The 26,614-nt window shown below is 57.6% G+C and overlaps 2 protein-coding genes across 2 annotated transcripts; both read right to left on the bottom strand.

The window, feature by feature from the left end:
* Positions 1 to 10,600: 10,600 nt before the first annotated feature.
* Positions 10,601 to 12,636, bottom strand: ZG16B (zymogen granule protein 16B). The gene is made up of 4 exons (XM_014833064.3): positions 12,563 to 12,636; positions 12,389 to 12,471; positions 12,049 to 12,157; positions 10,601 to 11,084 (listed from the first exon to the last, which is right to left on the bottom strand). The coding sequence occupies exons 2-4, from the start codon at positions 12,441 to 12,443 to the stop codon at positions 10,751 to 10,753; spliced, it is 498 nt and encodes a 165-aa protein (XP_014688550.2). The 5' UTR covers positions 12,444 to 12,471; positions 12,563 to 12,636; the 3' UTR covers positions 10,601 to 10,750.
* Positions 12,637 to 21,526: 8,890 nt separating this feature from the next.
* Positions 21,527 to 26,308, bottom strand: LOC106825997 (serine protease 21). The gene is made up of 8 exons (XM_014833055.3): positions 26,182 to 26,308; positions 25,956 to 26,093; positions 25,829 to 25,858; positions 25,713 to 25,739; positions 25,340 to 25,505; positions 24,342 to 24,625; positions 22,132 to 22,286; positions 21,527 to 21,857 (listed from the first exon to the last, which is right to left on the bottom strand). The coding sequence occupies exons 2-8, from the start codon at positions 26,020 to 26,022 to the stop codon at positions 21,627 to 21,629; spliced, it is 960 nt and encodes a 319-aa protein (XP_014688541.1). The 5' UTR covers positions 26,023 to 26,093; positions 26,182 to 26,308; the 3' UTR covers positions 21,527 to 21,626.
* Between the last annotated feature and the right edge of the window lie 306 nt (positions 26,309 to 26,614).

Below are 26,614 nucleotides of genomic sequence, written 5' to 3'. Positions count from 1 at the left end.
GGCCAGTCCTTCCCAGAGCGCTGGGGCCAGGCCGTGATCAGACTTTATCTGGGAGGTGACAGGCTGCTTCTCAGGGGCTCCATCCTGCGGGCCCTGCTGGTGGGGCATATCCAGGCTTTCTGTGTTGGGCTGGAGGTAAGGCTGTCCACAGGCCCTTCCTGACCTTTGGGAAGAACCACAGCGTCACAATCGTCACAGTAGGGGAAGATTGTGAGTGTCGACACTGGAGCCAGTTCGGGGCCCAATCCCATCTTCCCTACTGATGAGGCAAGTGATCTTGGGAGCCTGCATCACCTCTGTGCACTTTGATTGTTTCATCTAACATATGGGGTAACGGTAGAACCTAGTCCTGGGGTGTTATGGAAATTCAGTGCAACCCTTCTCCATCTAAGGGCCTGGACACCTAAGACTTTGTTCCCTGTGGGCAGGTCTACAAGGCTATTACTTGCAGCATCCTTTGAAATAGCTGGAGCCGAGAAACAACAGACCTGTCCATCTAGAGGGAACCTAGCACCTAAATGATGGTCATCACTGCAGTGGAATACTACACAGGTGTGAAGAAGGGATGCCACAACCTGCTGCTCTGGTACATTGCCCAAGGAGACAGGCCCAGTGTAGACTGGAGGGTTTAGAATGCCCCCATTTGGTTACAAGAGAAAAGGGGTGCACAGGAGGGCCGCGTGTGTGCAGACTCACCCCGGAAGTGCTGGCTCACCAGGAACTGGGAACCTTGGTCTCATTAGGATGGCAGTGCTGGGAGGACTCGGGGTGCGTGGAGGCCCTGTATAGCTGGCACCTCCATTACCTGTACCGGGTACCTAGGCCAGAGCTCAGCAAACTATGGCCAGCAGGCCTTTTTGGGTCCTCCATCTGTTTTTGCTCAGCCTAGGGGCTAAGAACACTTCCTACATTTTTCAAATGTTAGGAAAAATTCAAAGAAGAATAGCATTTTGTGACACAGGAGGATGCTATGAAATCCAGTGCCATTGCCCATAAATAAGTGTTCTGGGTGCAGCCACGCCCATGTCTTCTGGGGCTGCTCTCAGGCTGCAAGGACAGAGCTGAGTAGCTGTGACAGATTCTATGACCCAGGAAACCTAAAATGTGTGCTCTAGCCCTTCAGCCACAAGTCAGCTGCTCTCTGTTGGGTGCCTGTTCCCTTCCCTGGCACAGACGCAGCCCTGTCCATGGTGGGCGGGGTGAGGGGGCTCCATTGAGCAACCAGCCTTTCAGGGAGACCAGAGCAGAGAGGCGCTTGGTCCTGACAACCGTGCCTTTCCTCCTGGCCCTGCACTGGCCTCCCTGGAGAGGCTCCTTAGGGCCCAGGCCCCTGCTGACTCTTGTTGCAAAAGTGAGGGCCCCCTCGTGTCCTCCCGATGCTCCTCGGCCCTCCCAGCAGCCCTCAGGCCCCCAAATGCGGCAGAGGTTGGGCCAGGGAGGCGCAGCAGCTGGCAGGCCTGCAGAGGGGCAGCAGCTCCCCTCTTGAGGACCCAGGACCCTCCTGTGGGGAGGAGGCCAAGAGACCCAGACCTCACAAGCACAGCTCTGGAGGAAGGGAACAGGCCGCTCAAAGGGGGCCATATTCCTGTCCCAGCCCAGCCTCAGGGCACGAGTGTGGCTACTGCTGCCAATTCACGTGCCTTCTCTCCAGCTCCAAGCTGGCAGGGTTTGGCGCCCAGAAGGAGGATCTCTCTGTGCCAGTACTCCAGGAAGCGGCATGTGGGTAGGAGTTTGAGGAGAAGACAGTTGCCAGCCTGGACAGCGAGGAAGAGGGGACGTCCACGATGGCATACACGAGGCTCATTTTCATGGAGAGCACAAGGACAGTGTCCACGGATTCACATGCACACATGTGGGCTGGAAATGCACGTGTGCACCACATGCTCACACACATGTGCACCCTGAGACACACACCTGCCTAGCTATCCCTACACAGCAGTTTACACAACCCCAAGGCAACAGGCATACGCTCATGCACTCTTGTGGAGGAGGCACTGATCCAGGGGAAGCCCTGCCCCCTCATCCACCCTGGCCCAGTGCTGGCCCTGAGTCTGCTCCAGAGACTCAACACAGGCCCTTTGTCCCTTGGGATCAGGGCTCCCCACAAGGGGATGTACTGAGCATTTACAAGGCCCTAATCCCCTCCACAGCTGTGCTCCAGGCCTCACTCTACCAGGAGGGGAACAATGGGGCCTTGTCCTCCCAGCAGAGGTGGGCCCTGGGCTGGCTGGTTTGTCCGGGTTGGGTCAGGGCTGGCACCCCTGGTCTCCCTGCTCTCTGGGTGTGGGGCTCAGGGAGACCTCTCTGTGCTCGGCAGGCTGAGGCACAGCACACAAGAAGGCCTCCATCCCCAGCCCACTCGCTGCTGGCCAGGGTCTCCCTACAGCCCTCTGGGAGAAGCCCCAGCCTCACTTGGATGCTGGAAACTGTGTCCCTGGCTCGGGTCTTGGGGCAGGTCTGGGCTGGCTGAGACTCCAGGGCCAAGTCGGGGAGCTGGCTCCGCCGCGTGACCTTATCTCATTCTTTGGGCCCAGGAGTCAGAGGGAAGATCCTGCTGGGTGGGGGAGGGGATGATCTGAAGGGAAAGGGCATTTCTCTCCTGACCCAGGTGAAGCCCAGAGCGGCCCTGTGTGCCCGGGCTGGCCCTTGAGTGGCTGCAGCCAGGCCAGGAGGCCCATGCTGAGGGGCAATTCGGCTTTGCATTTCAGAAACTCTCCACTCCTGTGCCCCATTTGCTCTCTCCCTCATTCAGATTCCTACTGGTGCCACACTCTAAGCCAAGCATTTTTCCAACACTCTTCCCCAGAGAAACTCAATACTTTGATTGGAAAACTAGAACAATGAACAACACGTTTTGTCTAACCTTTATGTCATTAAATTTCCCTTAGTGCAAGTGTTGAAAACAAAATGAATTGTACCCCGGTGCCTGACTGATGGAGGCAGGAATCCCAGGCCCCTGTCCCCTGAGGCTCCCAGGCGTGTCTGTTGCCTGGGGCATTAGTCAGCTTTGGCTGTGACAACAAACCCCACAGACTCGGGGCTTACAGAAAGGAGATTTATTTCTCATAATTCCGGAGGCTAAGAAGTCAAGCTCAATGTGCCAACAGAGGTGGTTTTGGTGAGGGCTCTCTTCCTGGTGACAGATGGCACATTCCCACAGTGTCCTCAGAGGGACTGGTCTCCTCCTCTTCTTACAAGGACGCTAATCCCACCACGAGGCCTCATTCTATGATGTCATTGAAACCTAATCACCCCCAAGGGACCCACCTCCGAATCCCATCACACTGGGGGTTATAAATGTTGGGGGGACGCAGACATTCTGTCCGTTACACTAGTCAGCACCCTCCCGAGCCACCCCTGGGGCTGGTTCCTATCTGGCACCTCAGCCCCTCCCACCTCTCCTGACCTTCGCTCCTGGGGCCCAGGGAACTGCCTGTCATTGGGGCAGACCCCACACTGCTTCTGCTGGCAAGCTCACACTTTCTTGCTTGGGACCATCCCCTGCTGGATGAAGTAATGCGTGTCACGGCTAGCACTCTGCCTGCCCCCGTACACTCGTTATTACTGACCTGAGGGTCTGATCCATTACAGACATTCTGACTCTGCCCTTCAATGCACATCCCTTACTGCTCTGAGCCTCGGTTTCTTCCCCTGTAAATGGACCCCTAACAGACCCCACTGCATGAGGTTGGTGAGGGAGGATTGGGACTCTGTGCAGGTCATTAGCAATCTTTTTGGGAGGAGGGTTCCGTATTGAGGACTGGCCCAGACGGACCTCCCCCTCCTTTTCAGTGGCAGGCTCTAAATGGTCTTGGTGCTGGGACCACATCAAACTGCTTTTCAATAAGATGCTCCTCTCCTTCCCAGGAATGGTCAAGACCTACCTGTGTGGACTGCAGAGAACAGGAGCCCTGTGCGGGTGATGCTGGATTGGAGGCCAACTCCTGACTGTGGCCCCCACAGCGAACCAACACCACCTGCACTGCACCCGTGCTGAGGGCTCAGAGCCTTCCAGACCACGGCTCCACGCTAAAGGCACAGGGTCCAGATGGACCAAGATGGCAGAAGCTGAGTACAGACTCCGGCGAATTATCTTTCAAATTAAATTTCAAATTTCAACGGACGTTCCTCCCAACATTTCACTATGAAAGTTTTCAAACTTATTTCAGAGGTGAAAGATGTTTACAATGAATGCTCATATACCTACCGCCTCTCCAAGTCTTGATATTGCATTGTGTCTGTGTCCTTGGGCATCTGCCCATCTAACCAATCACGCATCCATCAACCCATCCCATTCTTGATGCATTTCAACATAAGGTGCAGACATCAGCACACTGCCCCTCGGACACTGCAGCTTGTGCATCGTTGAGTAGATGGGTTAAATGTGGGTTTTTTTCCACTTCAAAGTACAATTTGCGTACAATGCAACCTTAAATCTGGAAGTGCCTCCTTACAGGGTTTGATAGACGCACATGCCTGTGGAACCCAGACTCCTTTCCAGATACAGAGCATACACGACCCTGCCCCCAGAAAGCTCCTTCCTGCTCCCTCCCAGGGAACCTCCGCCCTCCCACCTCCAGGCAGCCGCTGCTCACAGCAGACATTCTTAACCGCGGGACAATGGAGGGAGAACAGAGTTTGTAAGTCGTTTTAGGAAGAAAATGGGTAATCAAATTAATCTAACCAAGAGACGAGTCAACGTAAAGAGCTTGACCTCCAGCCAGTGGGGACAAGGTGGCTGTGGGTTCTGGCTCCGTCATTTGTGAATACAGGCGCCAGCCTCCATCTGAGCCTCGTACGGGTCCGCCTGCAGGGATCCTTGCTCCCCCCCGTGCAAGACCTGAGCAGTTACTTCCCTTCCTCGTGTCCCAGTTTGCTCATCTGTAAAATGGGGTGAACATCGCCTGCTCTTAGTTTGCTGCAGGATCAAATGAGATGGCTGCCCTGGCTGTGGACCCGTGACCAGCACTCAGTGGTTATAAAGGAGACCCAGGCCTCCAGGCCCCTAGGGAAGCCCTGGACTCCTAGGCAGACCTGCTCCCCCAGCCCTCCCCCCTCCCAGGAAGCCTCCTTGGGGAGGCAGATGGAAGGAACCTGAAAGGGCAGCAAAGCCCACACAGGAGCTTTCCCAAGCTCACCCACGAGCATCCAGTCAGGCAGGGGCCCTTCTGAGCGACGGAGCAGGTGGTACATCAGGGAAACAACCGTGGACGCTGTGTCTCATTTGGCCCTTGAAGACTGTAGGAAAAGAAGGTTCCTTCAGTTCCCCTCACCCAGCCTCAGGGGCACGACCCCTCACCCCTGACCTCTCCTCCCAGAGACTCCTCTCAAGTTTTCTTTCCCGCCCCTCGTGATTGAAGGCCCAATTCCCTGGGCACTGCCTGGAAGCCATGCTGTTGTTGCTGGCCCTCCTGCTCCTCTCAGGTCCTGTCTGCGGCACCCATGGTAAGACCCAGCCTCTCCCAGCCTCTCCCTACCAATCCCGGCCCCTCCCGTCCCAGCCCAGCACGCAGCCCTGGCCTCCACACCTGCCCGCTGCAGCGCTGGAGCAGACGTTGGAAGCGGCGGGCTCGGGCCCAGGAGCTGTGCTGCTGCCTCCCCTCCTGCTCCCTCTCTCCTGATACACACCGTCCTCCAGAGACGCAGGGCCCAGGCGGCTCCTACTCCTACATCAGGGGAGGAGCGGGGGAGACCCAGGCCATCGGGTCTTCGTGGGGATAACGGGCCTCATCAAGGGGTGAGTAAGACCCGGGGCCCTGGGCTGGGTCCCCACATGGTCCCCGAATGTGCCAACTCCGCGATGCTTCTCTGAGGACGGTTTCAAACCCCCGGAGCCCCTAGAGCAGACCCTGCCTCCCACCTCTGCTTCCTCCCGACCTCACCCCTGTGCCCCCACACATAGCCCCCTGGCCTGGCCTGATGTCCCATCCAGGGCCAGGATGCTGGAGGGAGAGGGAATGACACAGGGTGGAGGGCAGGGGCCAGTCCTGACCGAAGCTGTTGAAAAGGGCTTGAAGTTCCCCAAGGACCATCCCCACGGTGTCAGGATGGGGATGTTTGGAGGATCCCCTCTTCAGGGTTTGTCTGGCTGCCTTAGGGCCCCTGGGTAGTAAGCAGCAGAAACCCGCTCAGGCTAGGAAGACCACCAGCGTCTCCCCCGGTTCGTCACCTGCAGCTCTGTCTCCCCCACTGCTCCTTTGCTCTGTCCTCCAGGGCCATCTCCCCGACAGGCCCCATCCTGACCTCGCCCACCAGCTTCCGCTTCCAGGGGCCTCTCCTTCTCCTGCAGCACCCAAGGTGTCTTGGTATGGTAGGCTTGCCAAATTCAGCACATAAAAATACAGTACATGCAGTTACATTTGAATGTCAGATACACACGCATTCTTCTTAGTGTAAGTATGCATCGTGCAGTGTTTGAGATATACTAAAAAAAAATTAGTATTTGGGACATAGTTATGCTTTAAAAAATGCATTGTTTGATGTATAGTTACACTCAAAAATTATTTGCTGTTTCTCTGAAATTCAAATTTAACGGAGTGTCTTTCATATTATCTGGCAACCTACTTGCAGTGTGTCTTGGAATGTAAGAGCAGGAAGCATCTGGCTCCAGAGTGGACTAGAGCCTGGCTGGAGCCATCAGGCCACCTCTCCATCTCTTCTGCTGTTCTTGGTTCAAGGGTGTTCCACTCCACTAAGGGGACACGGCTGCCCCAGGACTCCTTACGCACACATGACAATACCAGGCCCACTCAGAGCCTGACTTGCCCATCTCTGGCCCTGAGAATGAGGGCCCAGCTTGGGTCACGGTCCACCTCTGGTCCACTGGGCTTAGGTGAGGGGGGAGGGTCTCACTGTGGCTGCTTCCCCCTCACTCCAGGTGGACTGGGGGAGGGGCCGAGAGAGGGGACAGTGTGAGCTGGGCAGACTCTGGGGAAGATGCAGCCCCAGGAGGAGGGCCGCAGTGGGAAAGCTGCCCCACCATCTTACAGACTCTTTTCCCACTGGTGCAGCAGGTCACTGTCCAGAGCACCCTCGGCTGCAGCCTCTGCCCCAGCCACCTCACAGTGGTCCACTCTGGCCACTAAAACAAGTGAGAACAGACTCAGAAGCGGCCAGGGGATGCAGAGTCTGACCACACCTGGAGCCAGACTCTGGAGGCAAAGGAAGAGGGAGCAGCTGTGACCTTGGTCTGAGGACAGGTGACAAAGCCCCTGTCTGGAAGACAGAAGGGCACCTCCTAAATCGGAAGAAGCCCCACTGGGGCAGCCCCAGGCCTGGAGAGTTGACACATAAGGGAAAGAACTGGCCACTCCCGAGCGTTAAGCGGGCTGCCAGTCCAGTCCAGCATTGGGTAGAAGGCAGGACGGACTTCCCAGCCCAGGGCCCGCAGAGCTGGGAGGCGGGATGGAGCAGAGACGTCGGGCAGGTGGGGGCCGGCCGCCGAGTGCACCTCCCTCCCAGCCTTCAGCGGAGGTTTGGGCAGCAGTGGCGCCCACGGTACGGAGCCCCCGGCGGCCGCGCACAGGAGTTCCTGCTGTGGACGGACGGGCTGGGCGAGCGCATCACCGCGGTGGCCGGCAGCGCGCGCGCCTGCATCCGGCCCCTGCGCTGGACCCCCAGCAGGGGGCGCGAGGCGAGGTTCTGGCGCCCCGCGAGCCGGCGGTTCAGGCCCAGCCTCACGCCCCAGGGCAGCAGCTCGTGTCCGCCAACGGCCAGCACGGGCTCTTGTGCTCCTCGGGCATCGGCTTCAAGTAGGGACTTACCCTGGAGCAGCCGTCCACCCAGGGGCCCGCCGGGGCGACCGCGCAGCTGACGGCCCACGCGGGGAAGGAGGTCTCAGCGGGGTCGCCTGTGGCGCCCGGGGCGGGCCCTGCGCGGTTCTGAGCGGGTCCTGGGTCCCGGAGCGCGGCCTCCTGCAGCCAGGCGCGCTCGCTCAGCGGCGGGACCGGAGACCAGGTGACCCCGGGCTGGTACCAACCGGCAAGGCCAGAGCGACCCTGAATGCCCTACCGTGTTGACTAAAGGTTCACACATGAGGACCCGCGTGGTCCTTGTCACCGAGGGGAGTGGTCCGAGAGCCCAGCTCACGCGTCCCGGGTCGTACTCTAGGCGAGGATTGCATCATGAGGGCCCGAGGTCCTGAGAACAAGAGCAGCGTCTCCACCACGGCCTGTCTCCGTGGTCCCCAGGAGGGCTAGGCTCAGAGGATGCGCTCAGTGTTTGCCAGGGAGCCTTGAAGGAAATCCTGAGAACTGTCACAAGGAGAATCCACTGGGCCATGGACTGTGCTTCGCTGAGAGTCTGCAAACAGCACCCGAGCTGGCGCCGTGCTCCCCCTCCTCCCCCTCCTCTTCCCACTGTCCTCTCCCTCCTGCTCTCATCCTATCTGATCAGGTCACAAGGCAGTGACTGCTGTGGGGATCAGTGCTGTCACTCTTCAAGTCAACATTGTCCCATTTCTGGCCATCCTTGCTGCCACCCCAGGAGGCATTGGGAAGCAGGTCCCCCCTGGCAGCTGCCAGCCCCAAGAGAGGTGGGCACCTGAGAAAGGGGTCATGAAACTCTAGGACTGAACAGATTTCCCTTTTAAGAAGCCAGGGGCAACCTACCCCGAGGCCAAGTGGTTAAGTCCATGCTGTCTGCTCCGGCGGCCCACGGTTTCACCAGAGCAAACCTGGCTCCTGGGTGCGGACATGGCTCCACTCATCAGGCCATGCTGAGGCGGTGTCCCACATGCCCCAACCAGAAGGACACACAACTAAAAAAAAAATACGCAACTCTATAATGGGGGGATTTGGGGAGAAAAAGCAGAAAGAAAGAAAAAAAGAGATTGGCAACAGTTGTTAGCTCAGGTGCCAATCTTTAAAAAATATAAAAAGAAGCCGGGCCAAGAAAGGAATTATGCACCTGGCCCTGGGCTTCCCAGAGCAGCTGCAAAGCTGGGATGAGAGTCCCCTGCCCATCCACGGCTTCACCCCCACCCAGGGAGAAAGGAGCCCCCTCAAAGCAGCCTCAGATGGCTGGTCAAGTGTTTCCACCTGCATGCGCTCTACAAACACCGGTGCTCTTGTTATCGGCCGGTGAACAGGCAGGTCTGAAAACACCCTCAATTGTGAAGGAGTGATGAGTGCAGATTTCAGGATGTCTGGAACAACTGAAGTGTAATTGATATGACAAGGTTGCAAGCTCTGTTAATGGGATGTAAGAGGTCACGTGTATACTTGAAGGAAATACAAAATCCAATAGAAAAGAAAATGAAGAGGTAATTTTTCCCCATCCAAGTTCATGGATTCCTGAAATGTTCCCAGAGACTCCAGGCTGAGAACCATGAAGCAGCTCTCAACAAGCCCTTAAAACTAAAATAAAAGTAAAATAAAAGTGGAGAGGAGAAAAACGCAGAAAGATGAGGACCTACTGGGAAATCTTTGCCTCTGTCTGGGTTCTGAGCTGGACTTTGTAGCCAGACCATGTCACACGGAACCCCAACTCTGCCCATTCCTGCTGAGTGACCTAGTCCAAGCCACTGTGCTCCCTGTGCCTCAGTTTCCTCCTTTTGCAAATGGGGATACTGGCAGTCCTGTCCTCATGGGGCTGCTGTGAGCAGGGGTTCAGGGGACAGGCTGCACGTGGCAGGATCCCTGAGAGTTTGGCTGTCGCAGTTCTCTGGACGCGTGCGTGCTCGTGTCGCAGTGTACGGTGTGTTTCTCCTGCGGGTCATGGTCCAATGTTCGGAGCCTGGTCCCTGGAGGACTCGGGGACTCAGGCCTCGGCAACTGCTGCCGTGGGCTTCCAGGTGTGGGATGGGGTACACAGAACATGCAAGGTCTGGAGCTACATTTGTTTCCCGATGCTTCTATAACAAATTCACGCACATGGAGTGGCCCAGTCCGTGGCTATCTCTGGCTCTGGCCTTGGCCCATGTTGACCCCTCCCCTGGGATGCCCTCCTCCCCTTGTCTCCACCTGGCCACTTCTCACGCAGCCTTTAGGACTTAGTCAGACGTTGCCTCCTCCAGGAAGGCTTCCCTGAAACACACCCCACCTCCCCACCTCTGGGCAGGTGCCTCTGCACAACGCCCTGCCTGTGTCCCCATCAGTGCAGACGCCACAACCAACAGTCTCCGTCTGCTTCTGCCTCTGTCCCCTGGGGTGCCCTTCAGCTGGACACCCAGCATCTTCTTCTTTACACCCTCAGTGCCCAGGAGAGCCTGGTGTGGGTGAGGCCTTGGCAACTGTGTGCTGAGTGAGTGAGGAAGTGACTGACTGAATGAATGAGTGGCTTCCCTGAAGCCCCTTGCACACTCCGGGAAGCCTGGACCTGAGTCTGGGCTGGCAGAGGCCAGCTGGATGGGCTTGGAGTGGGGAGTTGAGGGCAGGGCATCCTTGGAGCCCAGAATCCTGAAAGATTGTGGGATCAGCCCAGGGTCTGCATGGGCAGGTCCCGCATCCTCGGCAGAATCGTGGAGGCCTGTGGTGTCAGACCCACCTCCTGCCTCATCCCGCAGCTCAGATCTCTGAGCTCAACCCCAGAGCCTCACCCTCCACAGGCTCAGAAGGTTTGGGTTGTACCCCAGACCCAAGGACCACGCCTGGACACACTGTTCCTGCAGAAACTGCATTTATTGGTGGATTCTGATTCAGGACCCAACTCGGATACCCCAGTGCTATCAGCCCAACACCAGTGAGACCGCCTCAGCAGGGTGACCCGTGCCCCATCTACGGGGACCCCGGAGCACTCATTTCTCTGGATATCAGGAGGTAGATGTTTGTACAGCGGTCAGCTCCTCTCGAGGATCATCCCACTGAAAGCCGATGCTCGTGATGCCGAGGAGCTTATGGTGGCCAAAGATTCCCGTGAGCACCCTCCATGGTTGGTCTGGGAAGGCAGTGAAGCTGTTACCCTCTTCTCGCCCAAATGCGGCCGAGCGCCCTTGGTCGGTGTATACGACCAGGTACCGGAGGTAACCCTTGTACGAGCCAAGGACGGCTATAATGTGTTCGCCCGGCTGCAGCAGGAATTCCTGGGTCTTCCCACCTTCTGCACCGTGTCTTTCACTCCAGAAGGATCCATGTCTCAGCTGGATGCTGGGAGAAAGGGGGAGCTTTGGATGCCCGGGGCCCAGGAGACTCACCACTCCGCACGTCCTCTGTCCCCGAGCCACCCCTCCCTGGCCACCAGAGAGCAGGCACATGTATCTGGGTTCTGACACAGACATGCTGGTCTCAAACCTCTGCTCTGCCGCCTTTGGGCTCTTGGGTTCATTACCCAGCCTCTCTGGGCCTCAGTTTCTTCATCTGCCAAATGAGAGTGACTGTTGGAGCATTCAAGGATCATCCGAAAGGAGAGCTCGGAGCAGTGCCCAGTCCCCGTGACCCTCACGAGGTGCTTCTGTCGTGTCTCTGAGCGGGGAGCTGTCCTCAGCCCCAGCTTGGACTTTCTGAGCCTGAGTCAGGCTGCCCAGGACACAGTTTTGAGAAGCAGGTGACTCCCCACACTCACCTGGGGAGTCCCACTAGTTCCACCCATCTGGCCTTCTCTGTATCCTTGCCCCACTTTGGTGCCTCTCCCATGGCCTCCCCGCCTCCCCTCACTCTACCCACAATCTGTCCTCTTTGGTGCTGGCTGCTCTGCCCCACTCCCTCTCACAGGTCCCCGGGAGCCTGTCAGTGCAGAGCTAAGATCTGCCCCAGGCCTTGAACAAGGACACCACCCCAACATTAGGGGAGCAGCCCTGGGCTTTCTGCCTTTACATACTCCTGGTGACTTGTGTTCAGTCAGTGGTCCACTCTGACCCTCACTTCCTTTCCTCTCTGACCTAACCTGGACTGAAAGGACTGCTGTGCGGGAGAGGAGGCAGCTGAGGAAAAGGGACGAAGGGAAAGGTGATGGCTGGTGGCTCCATGTTTCCAAGGACCTAACTGGCCTCAAAGAGTCATTAATACCCAGCAAAGATGTTGGGAGAAGAGGCGCTTAGCCCCATCCCCATGTTCCCAAGACTTGGCATGAGTGGGACACAGCCTTAGAGCTCATGGCCCTGCTCCTACTCACCTCTTAATCAGGCCCAAGACAGACCCTACAGACACCCGAATCCCCGTGATGTCATTGTCATAGTCTGGAGTAGTACTGAAATACTGGCCTCCTCCGAGCCCATAAATCTCTAGATGATGAAAGAAGCAGGTGGGGAGAGAAAATAAATCACACAGTGACATGCAGGCTATCTCTGCCCCTCTCTGGACACGGCCCCTCCACCAGATGGGACAGTCCTGAGACTAGAGTAGAGTTAGTCTGTGACCAGGGCAGGGCCCAGACCCTGGGTCTCCGGGATGCAGAGAGGGGAGGGTGGCCACCAGATGGATGGGCTGGAGGTGGCTGACCCAGCCAGACTTACGCCCTGCCCAGCAGGTGGTGCTCCACAGGAGGGCGAGGGTCAGCCACAGCAGCATGGCTTCTGGCTGGAGGGTCCCAAGGCTCCTGCAGAGAGGAGGACAGCCCACCCAACTCTCAGAGAGGGACCCCGCCTGACCTCGCCAGCCCCATCCATGGAGGAGGAGCCCCGTCTTACCGGGACAGGACAGTCCTGGCGCTGGGCAGTCTGGTTGTGCCTGACCGTCCTCTGCACGGCCCTTTATACCCTCCTGAGGCCTGTGGGCCCCCATCCAGAAGGAAGGAGCAGGGGCACCAGGGGACAGGAAGGAGCTGGGAGGTGAGGACTCTTCCTGGGGAATCCCCAGAGCCATCCTTGGGGGAGGTTCCCGGACCTGCTGTGTTTGTTGTCTTGGCCCTGTGGCCTGCACAAACAAGATGGGACAGTGACAGATATTTCACTGTCACCTCTGACTAGATCTTGGTCTCAGAGGAAAGGAGGTTTGCTGAGAGCCCTTCCCAGCTTGGCCAGACAGGTCAACCCCATGGAGGGGTTGTAGGTCAGACGCCCAGGGAAGCTCTGTGGGCCCCAGGGCTCCTGCCTCCTGCAGAACTAGTTTCAGGACCTCACTGAGGCCTGGGCAGAGCCTAGTGTCCCACAGGCTTTGGGGAGCCCAGGCAAGCTCCCCACTGACCCTCAGAAAGCCAGAGTGGGCAATCCAGTCCAGTGTGCCTGGCACCACATGGAAAAGACACCCCAGGTGGTGGCCCTCTGTGGTCTGTCACTTGGAGATGTCTGTGACTTTCCCTCTGTGCCGGGTCTGGGCATAGCTGGGATGACCAGCTCTGGGCTGTGGGACGATTGGACAGCAATGGTGCTGAGACAGGAGGCACAGAGGAAGGGGAGAGGGCGATTCTCCAGGCCAGTCCTTCCCAGAGCGCTGGGGCCAGGCCGTGATCAGACTTTATCTGGGAGGTGACAGGCTGCTTCTCAGGGGCTCCATCCTGCAGATGCTTCTGGTGAAGCGTGTCCAGGTTTTCTGTGTCAGGCTGGAGCTAAGGCTGCCCGCATGTCCCCTGGATCTTTGGGAAGGACCACAGGGTCACAATCGTCACCATAGGGGGTGAATATGAATGTCAGCACTGGAGCCAAATCGGAGCCCAATCTCATTTTCCCTACTGACGAGGCAAGTGATCTGGGGACCCTGCATCACCTCTGTGCACTTTGATTGTTTCATCCAATATATGGGATAACAGTAGAACCTAGTCCTGGGGCGTTACAGGAATTCAGCACGATCCTTCTCCATCTCAGTGCCTGGACGGCTAAGACTTTGTTCTCTGTGGGCAGGTGTGCAAGGCTATCACTTGCAACATCCTTTGAAATCACAGAAGCTTAGAAACAACAGACTTGTCCATCTAAAGGGGACCCATTGCAGAAATGACGGTCATTGCTACCATGGGATACTACACAGGGATGCCTGCTGCTCTGGTACATTGCCCAAGGAGACAGGGCCAGTGTGGACTGGAGGGTTTAGAATGCTCCATTTGGTTACAAAAGAAAAGGGGTGCACAGGAGGACCCCGTGTGTGCAGACTCACCCCGGAAGTGCTGGCTCACCAGGATCTTGGTGTCATTGGGATGGCAGTGCTGGGAGGACTGGGGGTGGCTGGAGGCCAAGTCTAGCTGGCACCTCCTTTACTTCCACCAGGTAACCAGACCAGAGCCCAGCAAAGCACGGCCCGCAGGCCAAGTCGTGCCCTCCATCTGCTTTTGCTCAGCCTGAGAGCTAAGAACACTTGTTACATTTTTCAATGGTTAGGAAAACTTCAAAGTGACAGAGGAGGATGCTATGAAATCTAGTGCCATCGCCCATAAATAAGTGTTCTGGGTAAAGCCACACCCATGTCTTCTGGGGCTGCTCTCATGCTACAAGGGCAGAGCTGAGTAGTTGTGACAGACTCTATGGCCCATAAAACCTAAAACATGTGCTCTCTGGCCCTTCAGCCACAAGTGGGCTTCGGCTGCTCCCTGTTGGGTGCCTGTTCCTTCCCTGGCACAGACGCATCCCTGTCCATGGTGCTGGCTTCATGGGTGGGGTGAGGGGTCTCCGTTGAACAACTAGCCTTTCAGGGAGACCAGAGCAGAGAGGCGCTTGGTCCTGACAACCATGCCCTTCCTCCTGGCCCTGCACTGGCCTGCCTGGAGAGGCTCCTCAGGGTGCAGGTCCCCACTGACCCCATCCTTGTTGCCAAGGTTAGGGCCCCCTCCTGTCCTCCCGATGCTCCTCACCCCTCCCAGCAGCCCTCAGGTCCCCAAATGCAGCAGAAGCTAGGCCAGGGAGGCACAGCAGCTCCCCTCTCAAGGCCCCAGGACCCTCCTGTGGGGAGGAGGCCGAGAGGCCCTGACCTCACAAGCATAGCTCTGGAGAAAGGGGACAGGCCACATAAAGGGGCCCGTGTTCCTGTCCGAGCCCAGCCTCAGGGCACGAGTGTGGCTACTGCTGCCAATTCACGTGCCTTCTCTCCAGCTCCAGGCTGGCAGGGTTTGGCACCCAGAAGGAGGATCTCTCTGTGCCAGGGCTCCAGGATGCACGTCTTGGGTGCAAGTTGGAGGAGAAGACAGTTGGCAGCCTGGACCGGGGGGGAGGACAGGACATGCCTAAGGGACACAGGAGACACATTTTCAGAGTGTACAAGCATGGTGACAATGCATGCACGTGCACACACGTGGGCTGGAAATGCACATGTGCACCACGTCCTCGCACATGTGTGCACTCTCAGAAACACACACATGCCCAGCTATCCCTGCATACAGCAGCTTGCACAAGCCCCCTGTCCCCCTACAACACACATACGCTCATGCACTCTTGTGGAGGAGGCACTGATCCAGGGGAAGCCCTGCCCCCTCATCCACCCTGGCCCAGTGCTGGCCCTGAGTCTGCTCCAGAGACTCAACACAGGCCCTTTGTCCCTTGGGATCAGGGCTCCCCACAAGAGGATTTACTGAGCATTTACAAGGCCCTAATCCCCTCCACAGCTGTGCTCCAGACCTCATTCGGCCTGGAGGGGAACAATGGGGCCTTGTCCTCCCAGCAGAGGCAGGCCCTGGGCTGGCTGGTTTGCCCGGGTTGGGTCAGGGCTGGCACCCCTGGTCTCCCTGCTCTCTGGGTGTGGGGCTCAGGGAGACCTCTCTGTGCTCGGCAGGCTGAGGCACAGCACACAAGAAGGCCTCCATCCCCAGCCCACTCGCTGCTGGCCAGGGTCTCCCTGCAGCCCTCTGGGAGAAGCCCCAGCCTCACTTGGACGCTGGAAACTGTGTCCCTGGCTCGGGTCTTGGGGCAGGTCTGGCCTGGCTGAGACTCTGGGGCCAAGTCGGGGAGCTGTCTCCTCCGCGTGACCTTATCTGATTCCTTGGGCCCAGGAGTCAGAGGGAAGATCCTGCTGGGTGGGGGTGGGGGGTGATCAGGAGGGCAGGGGCATTTCTCTCCTGACCCAAGCGAAGCTCAGAGTGGGCCTGTGTCCCCAGCCTGGCCCTTGAGTGGCTGCTGCCAGGCCAGGAGGCCCATGCTGAGGGGCAATTCGGCTTTGCATTTCGGAAACTCTCCACTCTCATCCACATTTACGCTCACGCTCATTCAGATTCTTAGGAACAACACACTCTAAGCTAAGTACTTTTTCTCCACTCTTCCCCAGAAAGACTCAATAGTTTTCCTGTTTTTTTTTCTCCCCAAATCCCCCCAGTACATAGTTGTATATTTTAGTTGTGGGTCCTTCTAGTTGTGGCATGTGAGACGCCGCCTCAACATGGCCTAATGAGCGGTGCCATGTCAGCGCCCAGGATCCAAATCCTGGGCCACCGAAGTGGAGCGCAGGAACTTAACCACTAGGCCATGGGGCCGGCCCTGAAACTCAATAATTTTAATGCAAATCCAGAACAACCAACCACACATTTTGTCTAATCTTTTATGTCACTAAAATTCCCTTAGTGCAGGTGTTGAAAATAAAATGAACTTTACCTAGGTGACCAATTGAGGGAGCATTCCTCCCAATGTTTCACTATAAAATTTTTGAACTTATTGCAAAGGTGAAAGATGTTTAGGCGAAGACTCATATTCTCACCACCTCTCCAAGTCTTGATATTGCATTGTGTCTGTGTCCTTGGGCATCTGTCCATCTAACCAATCACGCATCCATCAACCCATCCCATTCTTGATGCATTTCAACATAAGGTGCAGACATCAGCACACTGCCCCTCGGACACTGCAGCTTGTGCATCATTGAGTAGATGGGTTAACTGTGGTTTTTTTCCACCTCAAAGTACAATTTGCGTACAATGCAATCTTAAATCTGGAAGTGCATCCTCAAAGGGTTTGATAGACGCACATGCCTGTGGAACCCAGACTCCTTTCCAGATACAGAGCATACACAACCCTGCCCCCAGAAAGCTCCTTCCTGCTCCCTCCCAGGGAATCTCCGCCCTCCCACCTCCAGGCAGCCACTGCTCACAGCAGACATTCTTAACCACGGGACAATGTAGGGAGAACAGAGTTTGTAAGTCGTTTTAGGAAGAAAATGGATAATCAAATTAATCCAACCAAGAGATGAGTCAATGTAAAGAGCTTATGTGGTTTATTTAATTTACTTAAATATGGAACAAATAAACATCTGTGGGAATCCTGGTTACAGAGTAGAATAGAACAGTTAGAAAAAGTAACCACATCCAAACAATTATGTAACTCACCAAAATTGGGAGTGGAGGACATTCGTTTCCCAGGGCTGCTGCAACAAATGACCACAAACCTGACTTCAAACAACAGAAATGTATTCTCCCCCAGCTCTGGAGCCAGAAATCTGAAATGAAACTGTATGCAGGCCGTGTTCCCTGGGAGGTCTCTAAAGGAGAACCTTTCCTTGCTTCCTCCAGGTTCTGGTGGCCGCCAGCATCCTTGGCGTCCCTTGGCTTGTGGACACGTCTCCAGTCTCTGCCTCCATCTGCACATGGCCTTCTCCCTGTATCTGTGTGTCTTCTCTTTTTCTGTCTCTTCTAAGGACACCTGTCACTGGAGTTCTTGTCCATTCCATCTAGGATAATCTCAAGATCCCTACCTTAATTACATCTGCAAAGACGCTCGTTCCTAAGAAAGTCACCTTCTGAGGTTCCTGGTGGACATATCTTTTGGGGACCACAATTCAACCCACTGCAGCGAGTCACCCAAGTGTCAGCCTGACATTTGCCTGGGAGCCTCTCCTGGACTCCAGATCCACCGGATCCCACCTCTAAGTGCCCTGAACCCTGCGCCCCGCCCCCCCCGGAGGCCGCTATCCCCATCAACTCAAGCCCACCTGCCTCCCTCCTTTGAGAGGCTCCAGCGCATCGCTGGGGGCAGCACCCTCAGAGAATTGTTCTCTTTGTCAACTTCTCCTCATTGATCTCTAGAGTTTGCAGGAGCCTGGGAGAAGCAGACTCCTGTGTCAGGCCTCCATCCTGACCCACGCCCTATCTGCCCTTCCAGCTGCCTGTCCTTGAACCTGCCTTTCAAACAGATTTCTGGAACGACATTCAAATGAAACATGGTTACTCCCAGATGGTGGGATTTAGGACATTTTTCTCTTTCTTCTCTATTCTTTTCTGTATTCCTTCAACTTTTTTATATCAATTTTATAAAAACAAAGTGATTATTTTTTATAAAAATGACATGTACTTTTTAACCTTTAAGTTCTCAAAAGATGTAAGAGTGGAGTTGTCAGTGTCAGGAGCAGCGTGGGAAATGGGTCCCTGACTCTGCTGGAGGAGTCTGCTGGGGACCTTCTCATGGTTTAAAAACTCTTAAAACGTGGAGCCTGTTTGACTAAAGCGCTGCTCTCATAGAAAATTTATCCCAAGAAATTATTAGGAAGGTCTGCCAAGGCTTATAAAAAAGTATTTACATGAATGTATCATTTTTAATGAGGTTTATCAACAGCCCAGATGTCCAGTACTAAGAGATCGGCTAAAAGTGGGGTTCTGGTGATTTCTAACAGTTTCTTCTTTAGGCTCCTTTCGTTGACTTTCATGTTCTAATGAGAATGCATTACTTTTATAATCATCGTAAAGGAATTTTCAGCTTGCAGAGAAGTCTGGCTCTGCAAGTTCGGCACCTTTTCTCCTGTTGTCCTAGACAGCCACCCAGGACAGCAGTGTGATGAGGCTGAGAATGAGCAGCCCAGATGGGGCGCCCGTAACTTCTTCTTCAGCCACTATCCAGCTCTGACATTAAAAGGAAAAACAAGCCTCCTTAGTAGGCACGTGATCTGGATGGTGGCTTTGCACCCGGCCATAAGGCTCAGTAAGCAGAGACCTCCTGGGGGTGGAGAGAAAGGGAGGCCCAGTGAAGACAGACTCTACACAGAGAGCCTGCTCCGCCCAGAGACTGAGAATGGGGGTGATGGCAGCTGGCGGAGGTGTGCGGGTGTCAGCAGGACATAGAAATAAGTGCCTGGAAATAAGCATTGTTTCAGGCACCTTCAGTTACCTGCATTTTCACATACCTGCTTTATTGGGTAAACATCCAAGGAGGAACCAGGGACTCCGCATCACTTCCTCACCTTAGATGAACACCTGGACAGCATGGGCAGCGAGGTCTCAGCTCACCACCGCCCCCTCGTGTCCGATGGAGCACACGGCAGGGACAGGTGCTGAAAGGAAAGACTTAACTGGAGAAGAATCCACCTGAGAAGGTGGAGGATGCCAGCTCAGGGGATCCCACAAGAGGGAGGGACCAAGGGAACACTAACATTTACCCTACAAAAACTATGCTTAACAAAATATCTCATGACTCCAAGCTATGTTCTCAAACCTGAAGTTGAAAGTTGCTGGGTCAATTGTATTAGTAAATCCAATAGCAAGAAAAAGCCCCTCTCTGTTAACGCTGGATGGGGGGAAAACACACCGTAGGACACTGGTCACTCATGGTCCAGCCAGCCCTCTCCCAGCCTCCACCTTCCTCACCAGGTGGGCCTCCCATGTTCCCACCATGCATGTCCCCTCAGTGGTCAGAGGGACTTCCACTGTCCACTGGGTCATGGCACTCACTGCTTTGATTGTGGCAGGATGGGCAGTTCCACTGGCAAACCACGTCAGTGCCTTCCGGTCAGCCCAGTCAGCACGGGGTGAACTGGGGACCTGGACTGTCCCTTGTACGTGCTCACCCAGCACCCAGGGCTCTGTGTGTCCCAGCCTCACCCATGTTTGCCCGTGTCAGCCCATGTGATGACCCCGTGCAGAGTGTTAATGTCCCCTGGGGCTCGCTTTCTCCCTGGTCTCGGGCACTAGCCCCTCCTAGGACGTGTCCGGGGTCACCTGTGCCTCAGGAGGGGGTGTCAGATGACCTGAGCCAGGACCCACCCAGAGCCCACCCCTGATTCTGCGTGGGGCCATCGGGCATCTCCACCATGCTGGCCCTGGCACGTCACTAACCAGGAGAGCATGTGGTTCCGAGGTCCCACTACGGCCTTGCGTGCCGAGCACAGACCAGGGCAGCACTTCACTCTGCCCAGCTGGGGGGACAAACGGCCTCCTTATGTTTGGCCATGGCAAGCTGCAAGGCTAGCCACATGGGAAAGCACCACAGAGCCCACGTTAGTGACACATTGTGACAGCTGTCATGGAGAACTGTAAAGGTTCTGATGCGCAGGAGTGACAGGGTGGAGGGAGCAGCAGGCTCCGAGGAAGAGACAACATCCAAACTGAGGCCTGGAGGAAGAACAGGACTCAACCAGGAAAGAGGGGACATTCTAGACAGAGGGAACAGCATCTGCAAGGACCTGGAGGCAGGCAAGAGCTGGGCACACAGGCGCCACGTGGTCAGTGGGTCGAGCCTAGCCAGAGGGAGGGTGACAGGAGATGGGAGGGGGCCCTCAGGGGTAGGGTGCCCAGCCTGGACAGGACCCTAGGAGCACTGGAAGCCGCAGGGGGTATGATATGCTGGTGGGCCTTGTTGAGTGTGGATTTGACGCCCTCCAGCTGCAGAGCTGAGGGGAGGAGGGAGGGAGGAGAGGAGGGAGAGGGAAGCAGAGAGGCCAGACTGGAGGCAGTGGCAGCCTGAGTGAGCTGGTGGAGAAGCCAGGGGAGAGGAGGTGACAGTGCCTGGTGGGGAGGACACTTGTCCTGTTTGCGGCTACCCACCAGTGTTTGTCCACCCTCCCTGTTTGGGGAACCAGAACCCCCCTCCAGCCTACCTCCCTGGGCTCCCAGGTGAGCAGAAGGCTGGCTTTGGGTGGAGGTCTTTTCCATGGGGGGAGGGGGCTGGGGGGAGTGGAGGGAAGCAATCCAGGCTCCCCAGAGCTTCCCACACTTCCGTGCGCTCACAGCACTGGGAGATCTTGTGAAAATGTAGGTCTGCCTGAGCAGCTCCAAGGTGCCCCTGAGTCTGTCCTGCTGGCCTGGTCCCTTGGCCACACTGAGGCAGGGTTCTTCCAGTGGGGGCCCAGACACAGCGGAGGCTGCCTAGTCCCCCTGACGGCTTGGCAGTGGCTCCCCAGGCACTGAGCCTCCCTGGCTGCTCCAGCTTGGAGTGCCCGTGCCCCCAGGACCACCCCCCACCCGTGGGAGGTCAGGGGAGAAATGCCCCCGCCCAGCATCTTTGTCCTCCAGGAGGTCGATGCTGAAGCACGTGCCCCGCGGTTCTCAGAGGGCCCCAGCCAGACTGCACCTCAGTCGCCCACAGCGGCAATCTCCTCGTTCAGGCAAACGTCATTGGGTTTCTTCCCTCCCTGCCTCGGTTTCCCCACTCCTCAGTGGAGCTTCTGGTATCGCCTCCCACACAAACTACCTGCACCCAAGTCCTGGTCCCAGGTCGGCCTTTGGGGAGCACTGGTGAGACTAGGAGAGTGTGTGTGATGAGGATGAGCATGGGGATGCTCGGGGCATGTGCTCCACAGCACCCCCACTCGTCCTCCTGGCCCCCAGGGCCCCTGGTGCCACTAATGTCCTTCCATAAGCTACCTTTCTGATTGAACTGACCCGAGAGGGTTCTGCTGTTTGCAACAAAAACCTGTACAGTGCAGACTGGTGGAGAAAGATTTAGGAGTTAGGGATGGGTCCTGGGATGGACGGGACATGGGCGACCATGAGGGAGCTGTCCAGCGGGCCACTCAGGTCCACAGATGTTCTGCACGGCATCAAATTGAAACGTACAGGTGTTTATTAGAAACAGGATAGAAGGGGACTGGGCATGACCCAGCAGATGGCCCCAACTCTCAGATGCTCTGTTGTGCTGAGGCCGGCTATACGGACAGGGGAGCCCAGAGCAGAGCGAGGAGCAGCAGCGGTGGGGAGGGGCCTGGCCTGTGAATGCCACTGCGGGCCATGAGCTTCTGGATCCAGTTGAAGTGTGTGCTGACGTTGGTGTAGACACCGGGCCTGTTGGGTCTCCCACAGCCCACTCCCCAGCTCACGATTCCAACCTGAATCCACATGCCATTCTCCTCACAGGCCAAGGGTCCACCTGAGTCACCCTGGGGAGCAGCATAGGTAAGCCCAGACCAGGACAGAGCGGGAGGGGTTAGCAGAGGGGCAGTGGGGCTAGGCAGACCAAGTGAAAATCCCACTCCTCCCCTGGAAGCAGCCAAGCCTCAGTTGCTGCATCTGTAAAGGGGCAATGGTCTCCAGCTCCCAGGGGCACCACGAGGACCAAACGAGGTACAGGGGCACAGGCTGCTCTCGGGCCTGGGGCCAGGTGGTGGGATGCTGAGCCCAGAAGCCCCTGACTGGGGTGGGAAGGACACTCACGAAGCAGGCATCCTTGCCGCCTTCGGGATCACCAGCACAGACCATATCTCCCCAGATGTCAAGGCGGAAAGCAGGCTGCTCGTAGAGGTAGTTGCACATGGTGGTGTTTATGATGTCGACCTGCACCTCCTGGAGGATGTAGGGAGCTGGCAGCACTGCCGAGGAGTTGAGGGACAGAGAAAGATGGCCTCCTGAGCCCCTCCTCTGCCATCTGGTTGGGAGGAATGGCATAGGCTCCGGGGGGCGGGGGTGTCCCTGGGGCACCCACAGGGCCGGGGCCATGGCTCTTGATGAGTCCCCAGCTTCAGCCAACAGCCAGCACATCGTGGGTGATGAGCAATCTCACAGAAAGACCCAGTGGATGGACTGGCTCTTATAGCTCCTCCCTGGGAGCTGGGTTCCCCACTGTAGCATGGGGATGACAGCCCCCATCCAAGCCAGTGGGCAGGGACCTTAGCATGCCCAGGGGGAGGGACTGAGATGGTTTAGGATTAATACAGTCCAGCTGTGACACCCAGGCGCCTGAGCAGGGTGCACCCCGGGGCCTGCACCAAGAGCTTCATGCTGCTCCCTTACGGCTCCTGCTGACCCCGGGATGCAGCGCCGTCATGACCAGCTTTCAGGGAAGGAGAGACCCGGGGAGGATGGCCCTCCCTCAGCCCCGGCAAAGCACCAGGGAAGTGCCGGTACCGACGTGAGCCCAGGTCTGTCAGATTCCTAAGTCTGGGCCTCAATCACCACCTCATCCTGCAGAGGACGGGGACAATGACACAGAAAGCTGACATGGAGACGGAGCCTACTGTCTGCCGGGCACTCTGCCAAGTCCTCTTGTAGGAACGCTTTTAACCCTCGGAACCACCCCTTGAGGTGGGAGCTCTTATCGCCCCACTTTACAGATGGGGAGGCTGAGGCGCAGTTAGCTGACGTGCCTTGCCTGAGGCCTCCCAGTTAGCACATGGCAGATCTAAGGTTACTCCAGGCTGGGGGGCTCCAGAAGGTGCCTCCTACCTATGAGAAGGAGGATGCAGCCTGGGGTTGCATGTGCCCACCTGCCAACCTTGGGTCAGGGAGGGAGGGGGCAGAGCCTGCTTGGCTGGGCCCACTGGCTCACACCCACTCAGGCCTTTGGGCACAGGGGTCTGCGGCAGGGGCGCCTCATCCAGCTCCTTCTAGGGGAAGGGAAAGGACCCCAACTCTAGAGGGCGCAGGCCTAGTGTTGACTGCTCTGTCCCCTCTGCCAATTCTGCTGTGTGACCCTTAGGGACACATCACCCTCTCTGGGCCAGTGAGCCCTGGCTTCTCCACTGAATTCTTCTGGGGCCCTGGGCAAGTCCCATTCCTCTCAGTTTCCTCGTCTATTAAGTAGGTATAAAGACGTCCCAGCCTCACTCGTAGGTAAGCTCCAGAAGGAAGAGCAAGAGAAACCTTGCCTTGCTCACTCCTGCGTCCCTAGAGCCTAGAGCAGCGCCGGGCACACAGCATGCTGGCCGGGAGCTTTCTCTGTCGTTACTACTGCTATTGAGGGAGAGGCAGGAAGAGCCAGGCCAGGGAGCAGGGGGAGAGGCATCCAGGCCCAGGGATCACATCCAACTGTGGGGCTAGAGCCCCCAGGGCACCTCTGGGGAGGCTGTGCCCAGCGTTTCAGGGTCTCAAGGTGAGAGATGAGCAGGTGGCAGCTCACACCTGCCAAGGACCCGCAGATTTAATGGGGAGCCGAGGGTGGAGGATGGCTTGAAATTGCGAGGACAGAGAAGCAGGCTCAGCACCCCAGAAGAGAGGCCACCACAGGCACATGCAGAAGGGATGGAGGAGCCAGGGTAGGGAGGCAGGATGGCCGGGGGTGGGGAGCATCCAGGGCGAGGTGGAAGGAATGCAGGGCCAAGTCAACCCCTGAGGCCTTTCTGACAGGCCCCCATGACCCCCAACACCCCTGCAGGCTGGCGGGTGCAGGCCGAGCCAAGCTGGCCCCCCTCCCCACCCTGGCTTCCGGCTCACAGTCTCTGGAAGGGAGAGGAACTCGGTGGGGTACAGAGGTGCTGCCCTCTCAGGGGGAGCAGAAGGAAGCAGGAGAGGAGAGAATGCTGAGCAGGCCAAACGCGGGCCCAGCTGTACAGGGATCAAGGTGGGGGCTGCTGTGGCTGGTGCGGCCGAATGGGGACAAGGACAATGCCACCCTCCCCTGCCCCAGCCCCGTCTGTCCCCAGCCTCACTGTGTTCTTCTGTGATGTCCCCCCAGCCAGTCACCCAGCAGTCAGTCCGGTTCTGGAACTCGAAGGAGGAGGCCTGGACACAGATGGGCTGGATGTACTTATTGTAGGTGACAGAGGAGGACAGCTTCAACAGGGCGATGTCGTAGGCTGAGGTCCCCAGATATAAAGGACTCAAAACGATCTCCTGCACTTGGTAACGGTTCTGGTAGGCCTGCAGGTTCCAGAGAGATGGCGCGGCAGACAGCTCGCCAAACTGGACTGTCCACTCATAGGGATCATTGTTCCTGGCAGAGGAGGAGAGAGGGGCCACCTGAGCATCCCAGGCCGGCTCCATGAGGTGAGACTGCCGGGGCTGCTGCTGGGGCTCATGCGGGATGCCGTCAACAGTTCTTCTTACGGGCCAAAGCGTCCAGGGGAGAAAGGGTGAGAGCCCACAGAGGCCACCACCAAAGTCCCAGACCCTGGGGGTGGGGGGGGAGGGGTGCCTCCCTCTGCCTCTCATCTGGCCAGTCACTCAACCAGCCCCTCTCCTCCCCAGCCCATCTAAGGAAAGAAGGAGCAGATGCACGGGTGCCAAAGTGGGACACTCAGCAGGGTGGAGTCAGAACAGCTTCCGAGGTGGCTGTCAGCCCAGGCCAGGCTCTGTGCCCAGCACTTACCCGGCTCAGCTCATTCCTCCCACCCCTGGGACACCTCCACGGGGGGTGGGGTGAGGAAAGGGAAGGCTGGTGGTGTCATTTGGGGAGAAGAGAAGACAAGAGAGAAAAGAAAAGAACACGACACACCAATGTGCACGGGAACGTTCTGGAAGAAAGTTCTGGAAGAACCTGAACCGGGTCCCTCCAGGGGCACTAACGGGAACTCGTGTGGATGTAACTGACTGGGACTAGGTCTGGGGCTCAGGAGAACAGGGGGGCCGCATCCGCGTGTGGCTTGCGAGGAGGTCCCCGTGCAGACCCAGGACCCCGGGTCAGCGGGCCACGGGCCCCCGGACTCACGTTTGGAAGCAGTGCGCGGCCGAGAGCACCCAGCGGCGGTTGAGCAGGGTAGCTCCGCACTGGTGGTAGCCCCATAGGCGCAGGCTGCCCTGCCACGGCCAGCGCCCGAGCTTCGAGTCCTTTCCACCTATCACGCGTGTCAGGACGTTCCGTTGGCCACAGGGCCCTGGGATGGACAGTCGGACACGCGGCTGAGCTGCAGGAGGCAGGCTCACCCTCGTGCCCTCGCCCACTGGGGTGCGCGAAGGGAAGGGGCTCTCCGGGAAACCGCGCGCGTGCTGGGGTCGTCAGCCCACGGAGAAGGGGATGCTGGGAGCCCTCCCCACGTGGTCCGCAGGTGCCCGCCCCTTTCCCCCACGGTCCCATCAGTTACATGTGAGCAACGACGAGTTCTCGAAACCTGGAGTCGGGGAGAGAAAAAGATGAGGCGCCCTTTGCGCTCCGGCCCAGGTGCCTTACGCAGGGAAGCGCGCGTCCTGGGCGCCTTACCTGGAAACAGCACGTCCTGATCCTGCAACCCTGAGGGGAGACGAGAAGGTCAGCTGCCCTGGGTGTCCACGCGCCCCATCCTCCCCCATCACCCCTGGGTCGGCCGGCAGCTCCCGCCTGAGCTCACCCCGCTTCCCGAGTTCGACTCCCACCAACAGCTGCGCCAGCAGCAGCGCCCCGAGCCGGACGTCCATGGCCTGCTCTCGGGCCCGCCGCTTGGCGCCCCGTCTGCTTCCGCCTGCTCCAGGGCCCGGCGGGGCGCCCCCTGGGGGAGAAAGAGCGACAGGAACCTTGGCCCCCACCGTCTGCCCCCTTGACCTCTCCGGTGCGAGAGCTGTTTGGGAACATGATACCTCACAGTGCCCCAGCTTTGAGCTCGTGCTGGGGCTGGGTCCCCCAACCACGCCCCTTGATGTGGCCGGGGAAGCAGCGCGCCCCCACAATCCCTTTCTTGTCTGCAACCCTGGGGTTCTGGCTGCCTCCTTTTCTACCCACTCCTTCCTCCAAGAAGGCTCAAGGACGTGGCCCACAGCCAGGCCTTCCAAAGGCACAGTAACGCGTCCTTGAGTGCCCACTGGAGGCCTAGCACTGTGTCACCGGCTGTTAAAATTGATGATCCTTGGGGCCGCCCCGTGGCCCAGTGGTTAAGTTCCAGCGCTCCGCTTCGGCAGCCCGGGGTTTCCCGGTTGGGATCTTGGGCGCGGACATGGCACGGCTCATCAGGTTACGCTGAGGCAGCGTCCCACATAGCGCAACCAGGGGCACTCACAACCAGAATCCACAACT

Source organism: Equus asinus, chromosome 14, assembly GCF_041296235.1.
Source record: "Equus asinus isolate D_3611 breed Donkey chromosome 14, EquAss-T2T_v2, whole genome shotgun sequence".
Classification (NCBI taxonomy): Eukaryota; Metazoa; Chordata; class Mammalia; order Perissodactyla; family Equidae; genus Equus; species Equus asinus.
The sequence above is the reverse complement of the archived record's forward strand: the minus strand, read 5'-3'. Positions and strand labels throughout refer to the sequence as shown.